A 15,788-nucleotide genomic window follows, 5' to 3' on the forward strand; every position below is an offset into this window, starting at 1 on the left:
TGCTAGGCGAACCACAAAATAAATTGTAACTCCTGGAGTCAGAATTCTTCTCTACTACCCCTTGCTTTGAGTAATGAGTAAGTTACGTCAGTCCTGTTGGAGAAGCTTATCCTACTCTGTGTACCTACCCCACTACTCTGGCCAGTGTGTCCTGGTGGATAAAGCCAAAACTGCTCTTCCTTCCTGCTTCTCTCTACCCCATTCCTGACAGACGCCTCTAGCAATTAATGCCTTTCTCCCTCTGACACTACATGTGCCACTTTATAATATTTTACTTGGATATATGCTTATAATAATAATAATAATTAATACATTATTAATTGCGTTATTAATTATATTACTATTATTTATTATTCAGTAGCACATAAGGCCCCAATCAAACTTGCGCCTCACCCCCTGTCCTAGGTGCAGTACAAATTCAGAATAAGAGACCATCCCTTCCCCCCAAAAGCTCACAATTTAAATTGGGCCTCCAAGGGTAGGAGAGCAGAACTATCATCCTCACTTGATGGGGTTGGGGGGAGGAGAACTGAATGATGCCATACAAAATGACATTGCACTGTATTGGATGGCAGGTTAAAATCAAGAATCATGATCAGTTAGTGTGTTAGTACAACGGCTTTTGTTTATTTCTAAACTGATCCAAAATCCAGCCATGCCATATTTACATAGATAATACATGGGATAATATACCAAATGTGAATGCAAGAAAGAAAAATGTATTCCATGTTTGCTTTTTTTTTTAAATTTTATGTGCTATACATGTACTGAGCTGCCTGCAACTTTCATATCCATTGGAATCTTGTTTTGGCTCTATGATCAATACTGCTTCATTAACATGAGAATGGATCAATAGCGATATCAATTGATTGGTTGGGTGAATTGAAAGTGTGCAGTTTTTCATATAGATACACCCCAGGCCTCATTTCTTATTTAAAGGTGATGGTCTAAGTATAGAACAGGTATATTAGTATGTATTTGCTTCAAATATATTTTGCGGTTAGTATACACAATCATCTACAATTGTGTATTACTTAGGCAATACAAAGTAGCACAAAAATAAAAACAGAAAATAGTCTTACATATTTTTGTGTTAGTTTTCTCTCCATTTCCAGTGCCATTTATTTTGCCTAACATTTACCGCAATCCTTTTCCTTTGTTTTCTTCTCCTATTTTCTTACAAAACCGTTTATTAGTCTCTTAATATAAAACATATATATATAAATCCAGGAAATGACCCCAAAAATATGTTTAGGTTCAAAAAACGTATTTGTTTGTGCCCATTTAGAATATACTCATATACTGAGTATATATATATTCTGTGTTACATTGTCCCTGAATTTCCCAGTATTAGCTACTCAAAGAAGTGGGGTGGGTTTTATTTTTTGCCATTTTGTTTTAAGATGCACAGTTGTATATGCAAGATTAACAAAAGCAGACGAGTCACAGGACTAGGCAAATCCTGTTTACACGCTAACGAGGGGTTGTTCTCGTTGCCATTGTTATAGCTGCGTTCCATTTGACTTCTAGTTATTAGTTCCCTGGAGTCCGAAAATTCTGGTTGCATCGAGGTTGTGCAGGGAGAACAAAAGATTGGAAGATGCAAACGTTTCTGGCGCTTGCAGAGTTGATGTTTGCTGAGAGCATTGGTGGTGCAGTGTTTTGGGGCTCGCATGCAGTCTAGCAAGCTCAGACATGTTCCATATCACAATTTAGGTGCATTTATTTCTAAAGGATTCTTTTGTGCCAACAACTGGAGAGAATTTTTTCATGTGCTTATTATGCCTCATATTTTATGTTAAAGCTTTCTGTCTAGTAAAATCTCGATTATGGGTACAGACAGATCATGTGTCCTCGCATTCCACTGTCACAGCACTTACACTGGTGATTTGAATGTCATGATCATATATGGAGACATCGGGGGAACGATTCCTTCCCATACAGTGCCATAAACCTGGGGTTTCAGAATTTTAACGTCACTCGCTAGCTCACACGCAAGTGTCTAGTGATTTTGGCCTCAAGCCCATTGTACTTATCAGCCAGATAGTAAAGGCTAGGGTTAAAGGGGGCGAGGAAATGGAAAACCTGAATTTAAAACCTTCTGGAAATACTGCTTGTGTGTTTACAAAGAGTCTATAATAGTGATAACATCTTCAGAAATTGATGTGTTTCTTTTCCTGAATTCTTCTTTATTTTGGCTTCATCTCCACCCTTGTGTTAATGTCATCCCCATCCAGATCGTATTCTTCCACTTGGCCACTGGTCCACACCTTTATACGGTCAGTCAGGTCGCTGCTTCTGGGAGCCAGGATGAAGTCGTAGATTAGGGCGGCACTTGCACCTCCCAGCATTGGGCCCACCCAGAAGATCTGAAATACAAAATTGGGGGTAAGGTTAGCTCAGTGGTTTGAGCATTGGACTGCTAAACCTAGGGTTGTAAGTTTAATCCTTGAGGGGGCCACTTGGGGATCTGGTGCAAAATCAGTACTTGGTCCTGCTAGTGAAGACAGGGGGCTGGACTCAATGACCTTTCAAGGTCCCTTCCAGTTCTAGGAGATGGGATATCTCCATTATTTAAAAAAAAATCAAACTCAGGTATTTCTTTCAGTGCTTTCCAAAATACTCATTCACTGTAGAGCCATTCCTGGAAACATCCTATGTTAGTCATGCACTTTCACATTGGATTAGACCTAGAGGTGATCATCTAATGGATTATGCATTGGGGTGGAAGCCAAGAACTCCAGTGTTCTAATCCTGGTTCTGATGCTGAGTTGCTATGCATCTTTGAGCAGATCACTTAGGCCAAAGTTGTTGGGTGTCTAAAGTTAGGCACTTACAGGGAAAACATTTTGCATGTTCCTAAGTATATGTGGTCTGATTTTCACTTAAAATATGGGAACTGCATATGCTCTGTGCCTCTGAAAATCAGGCCACGTTCATTTTGGAGTAAAATTTTCAAAAGTGACTTAAGCTCCCAAATCCCCTGGATTTTCAATGGGATTTAGGCTCTTAAATTGCTTAGGTGACTTTGAAAATTGTACTTTAAGTGCCTCTTATGGATTTAGGTGCCTACTTTTAGCTACACAAGTTTGAAAATGTTAAGCTAAACTAATTTTCCTTTATAACCAAAGTTACATTTTTGTAAGTGGGAGATGGATGGCATGGTAAGCAGATTTATACAAGTTTTCTCAACTCTGTCTTTTATCCTTCAGTTTGGAATTTATTGCATGCCCCAAATGCTAAGATTAGCCCTACTCGCTAATGGGCGGCATAGTGATCAGTAAAGAGATGGGCGAATACTGCATAAATAAGAGTCTCTGTTTGTCAGAAGGTAGTGATGGACGGCAGGAGAGTGATCATTTGATCATTACCTGTTAGATTCACACCCTCTGGGGCACCTGGCATTGGTCACTGTCGGTAGATACTGGGCAGGATGGACCTTTGGTCTGACTCAGTACAGCCATTCTTATGTTCTTATGTTCTTAAATTCACATTGCATGAGGATTTGTGCAATCAAATTGTACAGTCATAAATATTCATTGAAAGTGATTTTGAAAGTCATGTGCAAATGTACTGGTGGAAACCAAATTTAAAATTCTCATGCATGAGGATTCCATTTGATAATATGTGTACATTTATCTAATCAGGAAACAGGCACTTTATCGTGTGATTTTAAATGGACAACACTTCAAGACTTTATTCAAGTTCTAGACATAGTAGCAGTTCTAGTGGCATTCCCCGTTTTAAGCATAGGGAACAGCTCTGAAATCTTTAGTATTTCCATTGCCCTGATCCAGGACAGCATGTAAGCAGATGCCTAACTTTAACCACAGGAATAGGCCCATTGACTTCAAAGCAACTACTCACATGCGTAAAATTATTCATAAACTAAAGTGCTTTCCTGAATTGGGGTCAAAGGCCCCATATATTCAAAGGTATTTAGGCAACTAATTCTCATTTATTTCAATGGGACTTAGGCACATAAATACTTTGAAGGATCTAAGCCTAAGTGCGCTCACTGTAATTGACCAATCACAGCTCACAAACACAGCTTGAATATTGAGTACTTGGCTAGAACTCTGCAATAAGTCTGTTTATAGTTAAAAGAATGTGCAAAATAAGATAAATGGGATAATATGGAATAAGAAATAAAGTTGAGGAGTTTGTGATCTGCATGCAGTTATTTTGTGAGCTGAAAAAATGCTGTGTTTTTTTAATGAAATATTAAATTATTCGCTCAGCTCTGATGATAATATATCTTTTAATGTTTGTATTTTTGAACTGCAATCATACTTTTATAATGCTTCCGATCCAAGGATCTTAAAGTAGTAGGTATACATGGCAATGCTTAATAATTATCATGAACTTCATCTTAGGTTTTTGTCACAAAAATAAATTCCTGTCGAATGAATGATTTGAACTTACCCAGTGATTAGTAAAGTTTCTGCCAACCAAAGCTGAACCCAAAGACCTGGCTGGGTTGATTCCACAACCGGTGTAATCAATCTATGTGAAAGAAAGAGAACTGATGTTAGGGAAGTGATTCAGAATGTAATATGTTGCACAACAGCAATATATATATGTCTGATATACAATAAAATCCATACTTAATGATCATTTAGCAGGTTTGTGACCGACCAAATGTGATTCTGAATGGAATCATCTATGGAGTTTTCTAGGGAATGGAATGGAAAAGAATAAGAATGGAGACTTCTATGGAAGGTGGAGCAGAATTGTTCCCAAGGGGCCAAGGGTGGAAATCCAGGCCCCATTGAAGTTAATGGGAGCTTTGCCATTGATTTTAATGGGACCAAGATCTCACCTCAGGTTCAGAGCAGCTGTGAATCAATGTAGCTTCTATTTTAATGGAATTATGCCCGTATATATCCTGCGAGGACCTTGCCTGGTACATCTGGGTATTCTTCGGAATCATTTCTTAAGACCTGAGGTTGTCTAGTTTGGGTAGTCTTTCTTACTGTCGTTATTGAATATTTGCATATGCCATAGGAGTCCATGCCACCTTACAAAGGTCACAAATACATGGTTCATATCCCAAAGAGCTTAACACTGAGGTTACATGAGAAACACAAGAGATGGCATCAGGCCAGGTTGGGGAATGGGAGACATTCACAAAACAAGGTTATGATGTTACTTGTCTTCAAAAAAGCTAATTCCTTGTTTTATATTATTTTGTTATAATTTTATTTTAAAATGTAGAATATTGAGTGTTGATGACTCAAGGCAAGTCACTGTGGGGAAGGAGTGGGGTTTGGAGGATGGGCTTAAAGCCAACAAGGCGGAGGGATAGCTCAGTGGTTTGAGCATTGGCCTCTTAAACCCAGGGTTGTGAGTTCAAGCCTTGAGGGGGCCACTTAGGGCATGTTGTAAAGGACCTGGGAGGATATTGCAGCAGCAGGGGAAGCGTGCAGAGGTGGTCAGGGGAAAAAGGAGAGAAATGAGTCTGGTGAATAGTAGAACTAGTTTAGTGCAGTTCTTGGTGGACATACTGTGTCTTTCACCTCCGAGGTTTCTGAAGTCTAAGTATCAGGGGGTAGCTGTGTTAGTCTGTATCTACAAAAACAACAAGGAGTCTGGTGGCACCTTAAAGACTAACAGATTTATTTGGGCATAAGCTTTCGTGAGTTAAAACCTCACTTCTTCGGATGCTGTTGCATTTGGAAATGAAAGTATTGTTTGACCTATGACTTTATAATTGTATAACAATGTCTCAAAGTACTGTATTGAGGCATAATGCCATATAAGCTTTATATTAATGTAGAATCTTTATAAGGGTGGGTCACAAAGATGATATATTCAGTCTTCAACTGGCAGGGCTAGTGAGCGTTTCAGGGTGATGTGCCAGCAGGATAACGGATATTTAAGGGGAAGATAGGGACTGTGTAAGGTATTTTGGCAGGCAGGTTGGAATTTATGGCCTTCTGGCCATGAACAGAATAATCTTAGCCACGCCTGGAAAAATCCTCCTAAGGACCATTACATGGGAAATTGCAGAGTATCTACAATGAGAGTTAAAACTTACAGCAAGAAGATGTCCTAAGGCAACAGAGAGCCCAATGGCCAGAGGTGCTGATCCTGAGACATCATTTCTTCTCCTGTCTGTGGTGGCAAGGACACACAGCACCAGTTGGAAGGTGGCAATTATTTCAATGCCCAGCCCTTGGCCTGAATTGATTCCATCTGCAAGCTGTATGGAGACAAGGAGAATAATTTCATCTGACATTCTGAGCCACATGCAGGTGAGACTTGAGGTTGAATGCTCATACCGTATTAGTTCTTCGGTGAGAAATTCTAGGCCAGTCAGGCAATTTCATCCCTCGTGTTGGTTTTAATTGACCAAAAAGAGAAAATCTAGAGTTGAGATACCAGCCACTGTACTCGTCAAATGCCCCTGGAACTGTTATTAGATGATACTGTAAAACTATAAACTCTTCCAGCCACAAGTTAAAACTGAGCTCCTAGACACAGTGGCTTTTGGTAACACAGCCAATTGCAAGTTTCTGCAATAATAACATAATGTATATGAGAGACAGAGAGAACCCAAAATCTGCCATCTATAAATATAAGGTTACACACATCCTATCCATTGAATTAAGTGTTCAGTGTACGTATTAATTTCTTCCCAAAACCTAGACATTGTAGAAACAGATTGCACATTGCTCTGTTTTCGTACCGCAGCAAATGCCAAATAAATGCAAGGGGAAGAAATAAGGCAAGGAGAAAGAGAGGTGGTGTGGTCCATTGGGTGGAGCACTGGTCTGGAGGCTAAGAGACCTGACTCTGTTCGTTACTCTGCCACTGGTTTACTGTGGGTCCTTGGGCAAGTCACATCATTTCTCTGTGCCTTACTTTCCCCACCCTTTATCTCTCATCTGCTTGAATTATATTTTCCTCAGGAAAAGGACTATCTATTACTACCAGTTTGTACAATGCCTGGCTTTCTGGAGGCCCCTGATTTCTGTCGGGGCCTCTCAGTGCTACCTGAAAAAAAAGAGAACACTCACAGGGCAAAAATGCCACACAGTTGTGGCTGAACCCTTCTGAAGGAAAGCAAGTTGTGGGGGGTGGATCAGCTATGACAGGCATAGACACAGCAATCTTGTTTCCACTCCCGTAAATGAGAACGAACTATTGACATCAACAGTGTTACATCCCCACAAAGTTGGCATGCATCAGATCAGGCCCCCAATATCTAGCACATCATTGAGCAGCAAAATGTGTAGGTTTGCTTAGAAAAAAATGAAATTTGCTCATTTTCTGGAAGTTCCATGGAAAACTTGTGCTCAGGAAACACGCCTGGATCATGCAGAATACATGCAGAATGCTGTTTGTACTAGTTCTGTCCATTGCTCATTAAACATGGGCCTGTTTCTAATCTCAGCTACACCGGTTTAAATGAGGAGTAACTCCACTGAACTCAATGTTAAGTGATACTGTGAAACTGTAATCAGGCCAATGTAACTGAGAAACAAGCCTGCTCTGCCAAGTTTACATCCAATGTCATGTTATCAGGAGGTTATCCCATCTGTCTTAGTATCTGCATTAAAAAGTTCAAGGCCCTACATGACAATAACATATTATAATGATATTGTGACCCATCTGGAACAAAGAAAGTACAGGAAATCATGTTTGAAAATCTGTTCTCATGAGTTTTCCAGCCTCATTTCCTTAGGAGAGACATTTGGATAACTTCAGAAAAGTACCCAAACTTTTGGATGCTTAACAAAATCCTTTGACTTTCACCCCTCACTAGTCACGTTCCTGTTTTTGCCTTTGCTATAAGGCTTTCTCTGTCTCTCCAGAGAAAGAGTAAAATGACTGGCTGGAGCCTTATCTGGCATAAACCAGCACAACTCCATTAAAGTCAATGGAGCTACCTCTATTTGCACTAGTTGAGGATCTGGTTTATGAATAACACACTTTTTTACATATTACTCATGAAAAGAGCTGGATCGATAGCCCTGCAGTTAGAAGTCATCTGTTTCTCCACAGGTGCCAAGTAGTGTCCGTTGCAATGACGTTATTGTGCGACGTGGACACCCATTCTCTAGGAAGTGGACTGAGACAACCCAACATCCATCTGAACAGTGATACCGGTTGGGAGCTACTAGTCTTAACTTCATAAGAATTGATGACTCAGAGATGAAAACCTCCACTACCCAAACATCCATACTAAACCCTTGAGCCACACCACCCCGCTCATCTATTGGTTATCAACCCATTGCATCTGCTGCTTCCCACCCAACAATTCCAAAAAAGCAGTTTATTTATTCCATCCCACCTGGCCCATCAGCCCTCCCGTGAAAAGAGAAATCACTTTATTTATTGCAAATCAATGGAGCTTGTGCTCCTAAGTCATTCTGGGTAAGTCTACGCTGCAGCGTAATTCCCAGCTCGGGTAGATGTGCACGTGCTAGCTTTCCTTGAACTAGTGCACTAACAATAGCAGAGTGGCTATGGTACCACAGCCAGCGGCTCAGACTGTCTGAGTACATACCAAGGGTCTTGTTACGGGGTTATACTCAACTGTGGCCACACTGCTATTATTAGGTGCTAGCTTGAGCAGAGATAACATGTACACATCTACCCAAGCTGGGAATTATCCCTCCCTCAGGCCGTGGAGACGTACCCTTAGGTATTTTTGAATATCCCACCTATATATTGAATTTGGAAGGCCAAATGTTGAAATTTAGAAGCCAATTGCAGGTGGAGGTGCAGACTATGAAAATCAGGACAATGAGACATAGGTCTCCCAATACATCTATGGAGTCAAATTCTCTGCTGGTGTATCACTGAAGTCCTTAATAGCAGAGCGACAACTAGATTTGCCCTTCACATCAAAAGATTTATTTTAAAATAAATTGCACCTTGAAAAACAGCTTTAATCCTTATCTATGGGAGGTGGAAATCATATTCTTCCTCTCCTCCCCCTCCCCCCCCCCCACACACACACAAAAGAGGCCCATGTTCAAAGGTCATTCTCTGTGTTAATCAACACTTATTGATGGGCTCTGTGGAATCAAAGAAAACCTGGAAAGGTCGTAGGAAACCTTTACCAATGTCATAGGAAAGCTTTTCCTTTTGCAAGGGCTTGTCAGATGTAATTACATCTGGCCTGAGAGGCACATCAAGTTTCATTGGAATAGGAAGGAGTGTGGGCTATGTTCCAAAACTCTACAAATCAGGACTAAACATTGGATGGTCTGCCCTGTTTTTTTCTCTCTTCCTTTGGTCAGATGTCAGTAAATATGGCGCTATGGAGGTCTGTCTGCCTTGTCCTAGAGGGTCACTATAGTAATATACAAAGCTGTATTAAGGCAATCTGGGCCCCTGGGTGCACCACAACATGGGTTACTTGGTGGTTCCATCCCCACAACCGTGCCGTACATTTGGAGTGGAGATGGCAGGCAGCCCACTTTTTCCCCACAAAGTGGAGCAGGGTAACTTCTCCCCGTACTTACCTCAGCAGCTGGGGTGTATCTGCTGGGATGAGTAGGCCAGGCCGGCTGAAATCCTTTATCCCTTCCAAATACATAGTCCCCTTGCCAGGGTGGTACTGATGGAGCTATCCCTTTCACACCCCTTTGAGATGCACGAGGCAGTTTACACCTCTCAGAGCTGTCATTTCAGGCTCTCTACAGACTCAGGCAGACATAACTATATTGGTTACATGTGGGTCATGTTTGCAAGGTTTTCTTCGCAACCATAGGGCTACAAACTTCTTTTTTTAAATGAAAGCTTATTTTTTAATCTACTCATCTAACTCCAGTATCTGAGGGCCTAGGCATGAACGGAGGTTGCCTATGCCTTAATCTGAACCTAGTAGCATACAGTATTACCGGATGACAACCACTCTACTGGCTTTAACCATCAGAATGTATGTAATGAGAAACATCATTGTTTTCATAGGAACATGGGGTTCTGATGATAAATTATTCCATTGGTCCCACATGTCTGCTATCCCACATCTAGCACCATCTACCACACACCTGACCAAGGTGCTTGTCCTGCAATTGGACTTGCATTGGACTTCTACAGGATTGGAGACCAGGTATGCAATGTTTTTATTAGGAAGTATTCCTCCCTGGCCTTTGCAGTGGTCAGCTAATGCTCTGAAACATGAGATTTGATCACCTCTCTAGTGGGGTGAGGAGCAGCTCATGTGTCCCCTTTAACTATGTTTTTTGTGGTTTCAATTCAAACCCTTGACAGTTTTGGGCAGGTGAGTTTCCTTTGGTCTGTTTTTTAAGCTAGTATGCTAAAAAGAAAATTAGGAAGAGACCAGATGGTTCTGAGGAAGTGGTAACAAAGTGCAGGGCCTGTAACCCGTACATCTTAAGCTCAATCATAGAACTGTTTGGCATTCAGCAAAAGTCAGTCACCCCTGCCCGCTGTTCGGTGGTTTATGTGAAAGCATTAGATGGTCCTTGTCCAGTTCCTAATGTCCACCTCGCAAAACCCACCAGCCCAGTCCCACCGCTAGATTGGCAGTTTCAGCAGAGACTGAGAGAGGATGGAAATGCAACTAACCCCTTATGTTTACAGGTAGCTCCTCAAAGTCGCGGTAAGTCATACGGGGGCTTGTGGTGCCATTGCCTATGCTGTATCTGACAGGAAGCCTTTGGCCCTCATGGATTCCAGGCCTACAGCCATCCTGAGCTCTACATGTTAGTGTATACTTGTTAAAACAATGGACTCAGTCTGCTGAATGGGTGGGGAGAGGCAAAGGTTGCTATAAGCCGCCTTTACACCTCATGCCGCTGGGCCCTGAATTGGCCTCTGGCACAAGTTGTAGCAGCCACAGATCTGCTCTAACTTACAGTGACTAGAACATCCCAGGGTGGCTCTAACACACCCCTTGTCGTGGGGAGGGGGGATGGGATTCCCCCACAATCAAGGACTCCTCCATTGCCTCTTTAGGGCAGCTTTACGGTCACTTGGTGAGACTCCGGCAGCACGAATTGACCTTTCTGGGGACGAGGATCATTCCCAATAAACGTACAGTATGATTTTAATAATTGCAGCTTTTTGACATCATACAATGAAAGCGGTGGTTTGGGTTATACTGGTGCATTTCCGTGTTCTCTTCATTATTGCCTTACTTAAATGAACAAAAATAAACAAAGAATGGCAGAAAGGTAATAGGAAATGGGAAAGAGCATACATCACTGTCCGTATTATACCAGGTGGTGTATAAGAACAAAGAACGACCACTCAAAATACAAGTTTGAAGAATACCAACTCTAAGAAGAGAGAGGAAATGTTTCGTGTTGGAAATGGAGTATCATTGCTTGTAGAGAACCTAGCACAACAGGGTTCTGCTCCTTGACTCAGGCTCCTAGGGTATGTCTACATTGCCCACTAAGCCTGGGCTCTGACTCCGGTTTAAGCCCAAGCCTGTCTTCTGTCCACACACTGAGTAGGGTCAGCAAACATTCAGGAAGGTCCTCTTGATTTTGTTATGGAGTGATATCCAGAAGAAAGGACAGTATCACTCAGACACAGCACATCTACCTCTTCCAAAGATAATCTTCATCTCTACAAGCTTCGCAATTGCCCATTTAACCAATGGCATGGTTAACACCCCTGAGCTTTGTTACTTGAGCATTGATTATTAAGCGTTGCCCAGGAACAGCACACCGCTCCCTTTCTGGGATTATTTTTATCTATATAACACTGGCAACCATTCATTGACTCCATGGCCATTTAGAAGAGTGTGGTCTATAAGTAAATCCGTCTTGGCGTTTACATGCAGAAGCTGTTCATTTTTGCCGATCCATTTTAATGCACACTTGGGATTACATCACCCACAGTTCAGTTCAAAAGACCCATCTCAAGCCTTGGTAAAGGCAAGCAGGTGATGTAATCCGACGGGATGGTTCAACAGCCTGCAAGATTCAATGTACATTTATTGGTCAAACCATGATCACTAGAGCTGCTCATGGAGTGAGCAGAATTCCTTCTCTATGCAGTTGTGGGAAACGTATGGCAACCGAATTGCAAATAGCTCTTAGAGGTGACAAAATGCTTCGCTCTCTGATTTGTCCATGAGTGGAGGTATTCAAGCTGCCTTCTTGCTGTTGCTCTTCATGGACATATTTAGCTGACCCATTTCCACCACTTTGAGCAGGAATGTGGGCAATTAATGGCATGTTTTCTTTCCTTTTGTTTTATCAGAGCAGGATGTTTCTGAGTAGTCTGACTTCAAAACAGAAACAGGGAACAGGAAATTAAACTGGCCCAAGGTGAACATGACTATGTACTTTTCTGGGGGCTTCATATTTTTTGCATTAGAGACAAAAGTACATCAAGTCAAAACATGGTTCTAATTACATGGACAAGACAATAGAAAGGACATTCTTATTTGTTACCCAAGGTGGTTTTATCACGTGGAACTATGTGCCATATCATCCAGCACCCTTCTAGCTATGTAGCATATTTTCCAGGGTTCAATTCACTTTTAAATATCAGGGAATTGGTTAGTTTCTCATCATTCCTTAAAAATATGGAACTTTTCGCAAATGAGTACATCAACCTTGCATAGGGGACATATTCATCTTTGTATCTTCCAAACACTTCTCTATGTGCCATACTGATATGTTTTCTCCTAGCGTGAAAACTAAGCAGTATGGAATGTAGAATTTCATTGACAATAACCTCCAGAGTTACTTTTAGTGCCATTCAATTATAGAAATTACAGGTGGAAAAGACCTGTTAGGTCTTCCCTTTAGCAGTACTGGAATGTTCCCTATAGTATGGTTTATCTAGTCTGGTTTTAAGGAATGGGATTTTCATCACCTCTCTTGGGAATCTATTGCATAGTTTCACAGAGTTTAAGGCTCGAAAGCACCATTAGATCATGCAGTCTGACCTCATGTGTTTAACAGGTAATTAGTTTTTATCTATATACCCCTATATTATGCTCAACTGTTTTAATTAGGCCAAAGCATTGTAGTCCTAGAAGACTAAACTGTGTTGTGCAATTTACTTTCCTGTTCTCCCATCTCCACTGCTAGTTAGTCCCCCTAGACCATCCTAAATAATTATTCTCCCTTCATCCACTAACAGGTAATGCATATTCATGCATTAACCCTGAAGAATCCCATAATCGGCATAGCTTCCAAAATAACTATATAGGACTGTGAGAGTTAAAAGATTCTTCCATTGTGCTGGGCTCACTGAAATCCTTAATTCCCCCCAAAAAAGAAGAACAGAAGTACTTGTGGCACCTTAGAGACTAACAAATGTATTAGGTGCCACAAGTACTCCTGTTCTTCTTTTTGCGGATACAGACTAACACGGCTGCTACTCTGAAACCTTAATTCCCCCAAACTTTCTTTTAATATATTTAGAATGTAAATGTAGTGTGCACAGAACCTAGCATCTGTGGGGCAGTACTGTAATACAGATAATAATAATCAATACTACTACTAATAATAAACATCATTAATAATAATAAATAATTAGTATCTCTTCCCTACAGTGAACTCATTCTTTAGCATGTTACGTTCAAGAAGCTTCTAATAACTAGCATTAGAAATCCCCATATTTCCCACCATAGACATTAGCTCACCCAGTCCATCTCCCTCCCAATGCAGGTCTGTTCCCTAAAGAACATTTCCTGCTGCTTTCCCCAGCCCAGTTTGAAGTCTCCTAAGTGATGCAGCTCTCCCCACTTCTTTCAGGAGGCTGTTTCCAGACATTCACTCTCTGAAAGTGTTCCTTACTATTTAACCTAAACACTCCCCTCCTTAATCTTACCCTGTTCTTTCTAATGATAATTCATTGTACCACCTGAAATGATTAATCTCCTTTTCTATTCATACCCTACAAATATCGATACACTGTTATCAGACCCGTTAGTCATTGTTTAGCCAACATACATTGATTCATATTAAACTCTATGAATCTCATCTCATAAATCAATATCTGCAGTCCACCCACACAACCATTTCTGTTACTCTACTCCAGTGTTTCCCAAACTTGGGACACTGCTTGTGTAGGGAAAGCCCTTGGTGGGCCGGGCCGGTTCGTTTACCTGCCACATACGCAGGTCTGGCCGATCGCGGCTCCCACTGGCCGCGGTTCGCTGCTCCAGGCCAATGGGAGCTGCTGGAAGTGGCGCGGGCCAAGGGACATACTGGCTGCTGCTTCCAGCAGCTCCCATTGGCCTGGAGCGGCGAACCGCAGCCAGTGGGAGCCACGATTGGCCAGACCTGCGGATGCGGCAGGTAAATATACTTGCCCGGCCCGTTAGGGGCTTTCCCTAAACAAGCGGCGTTCCACGTTTGGGAAACACTGCTCTACTCCAAAGTCCCTCAGTTATTTTGTTGGTACAGGACACCTTTCCTCAGAGTGGCTCATCTGTTGTCTCCATTATCTGAGGTAACTATGTCCCGACCACCACAATTCATGCTGCTGTTCCAATTGGATATGAGCAGCATCACTTCCTGTCCTAGCCTGTACTTAGTGTCTTTTACGCACTGTGGAACTGTGGCAGCATTTAATCCCAGTGATGGTGGCAATTCAATGGGGGACCAAAACAATCCCTCTTTGTCACACGGTTATTTTTTAAAGGACTTTGAGATACTGTAGGATCACAGTACTGAAGTCAATGGGACTGCTCACATGACTGAAGTTAGTAAAAGTTGTGTTATCCAGCACTTCACCAACTGGAAAGCTCTATAAACCGGCATTTCTGATCTTCAATGAAAGTCCGGTTTATAGTCCAGTTGGCGCGGGGATGGCAGGCTCCCTACCTGGCTCCACATGGCTCCCCAGAAGCGGCAACATGTCCCTTCTACTCCTAGGTGGAGGGCTTGGGCCAGGGGGTTGGTGCACGGGAGGAGTTTCAGGGTGCTGGATCCAGGCGGCACTCACCTCAGGTGGCTCCCCGCAAGCAGTGACCTATCCCTGTTGCTCCTAGGTGGAGGTGTGGCTAGGTGGCTCTGTGTGCTGCCTCTGCCCCGCCCTGAGAGCTGGCTCTGCAGCTCCCATTGGCCAGGAACCGCAGCCAGTGGCAGCGCCTGCGGATGGAGGCAGCATGCAGAGCTGCCGAGCCGCACCTCCAACTAGGAGCATTAGGGACAGATCTGGCACTCCACACCCCCTCCTGCATCCCATCCCCCTGCCCATAGCCCCCTCCTGCACCCAAACTCCCTCCCGGAGCCCACACCCTGTACCTCTTCCCGTGCCCCAACCCCGCACCCCCTCCTGCACCCAAACTCCTTCCCTCTTAGTTAGCTGGAATTTTTCCCTTACCGGCACCCCCCATTCCCCTAACTTGCTGGATAAAAAAGCTTTTCCTATATGTGCTTTGTTGCATACTGTTTTGTTGAGTCAGAGTCAAAATGCACTATGGCCACAATCCAGCAAAGCACAGAAGTATGTGCATAACTTCAATCGGGATCACTCGCATGTTTAAAATTCCACGTGCTTAAGTGCTTTGTCAAATCAGGGCCCAGATTCTGTGAATTATTATAAAGTTATTAATATTGCGATGAAGTTGTCCTCTTCGTCACTTTGCAAAGGCTTTGACATTCAGATTTACCTTTGTTTGGTACACAGCAGGTAAAGCATTGAGAGTTCTCCTTGAGTTGACTATTTAATGACGTTAAATCCTCAGTAGTTGGGTAATTGATTAATAATAACATGTTAATAATTGTTCTTCTGTATGACCTTTTGTGGAAGAGCTCAAACCACTTGACAAACACTAATTCATTAACAACATCCCGGTGAGACAGGCATTATCACACCCATTAGCTGGTTTT

At 42.3% G+C, this 15,788-nt stretch overlaps 1 protein-coding gene across 1 annotated transcript in view; it reads right to left on the reverse strand.

The window, feature by feature from the left end:
* Positions 1–603: 603 nt before the first annotated feature.
* The window catches only part of AQP1 (aquaporin 1 (Colton blood group)), a 28,228-nt gene continuing 13,043 nt past the window's right edge, over positions 604–15,788 (reverse strand). The window contains exons 2-4 of the mRNA XM_008170771.4: positions 6,041–6,205; positions 4,426–4,506; positions 604–2,369 (exon numbers count right to left, since the gene is read on the reverse strand). Of these exons, the coding sequence (XP_008168993.1) occupies positions 2,190–2,369; positions 4,426–4,506; positions 6,041–6,205 (426 nt within the window). The 3' untranslated portion in view covers positions 604–2,189. The remainder of the gene's footprint in view (positions 2,370–4,425; positions 4,507–6,040; positions 6,206–15,788) is intronic.

This window comes from Chrysemys picta, chromosome 2 (assembly GCF_011386835.1).
Source record: "Chrysemys picta bellii isolate R12L10 chromosome 2, ASM1138683v2, whole genome shotgun sequence".
Lineage (NCBI taxonomy): Eukaryota > Metazoa > Chordata > Testudines > Emydidae > Chrysemys > Chrysemys picta.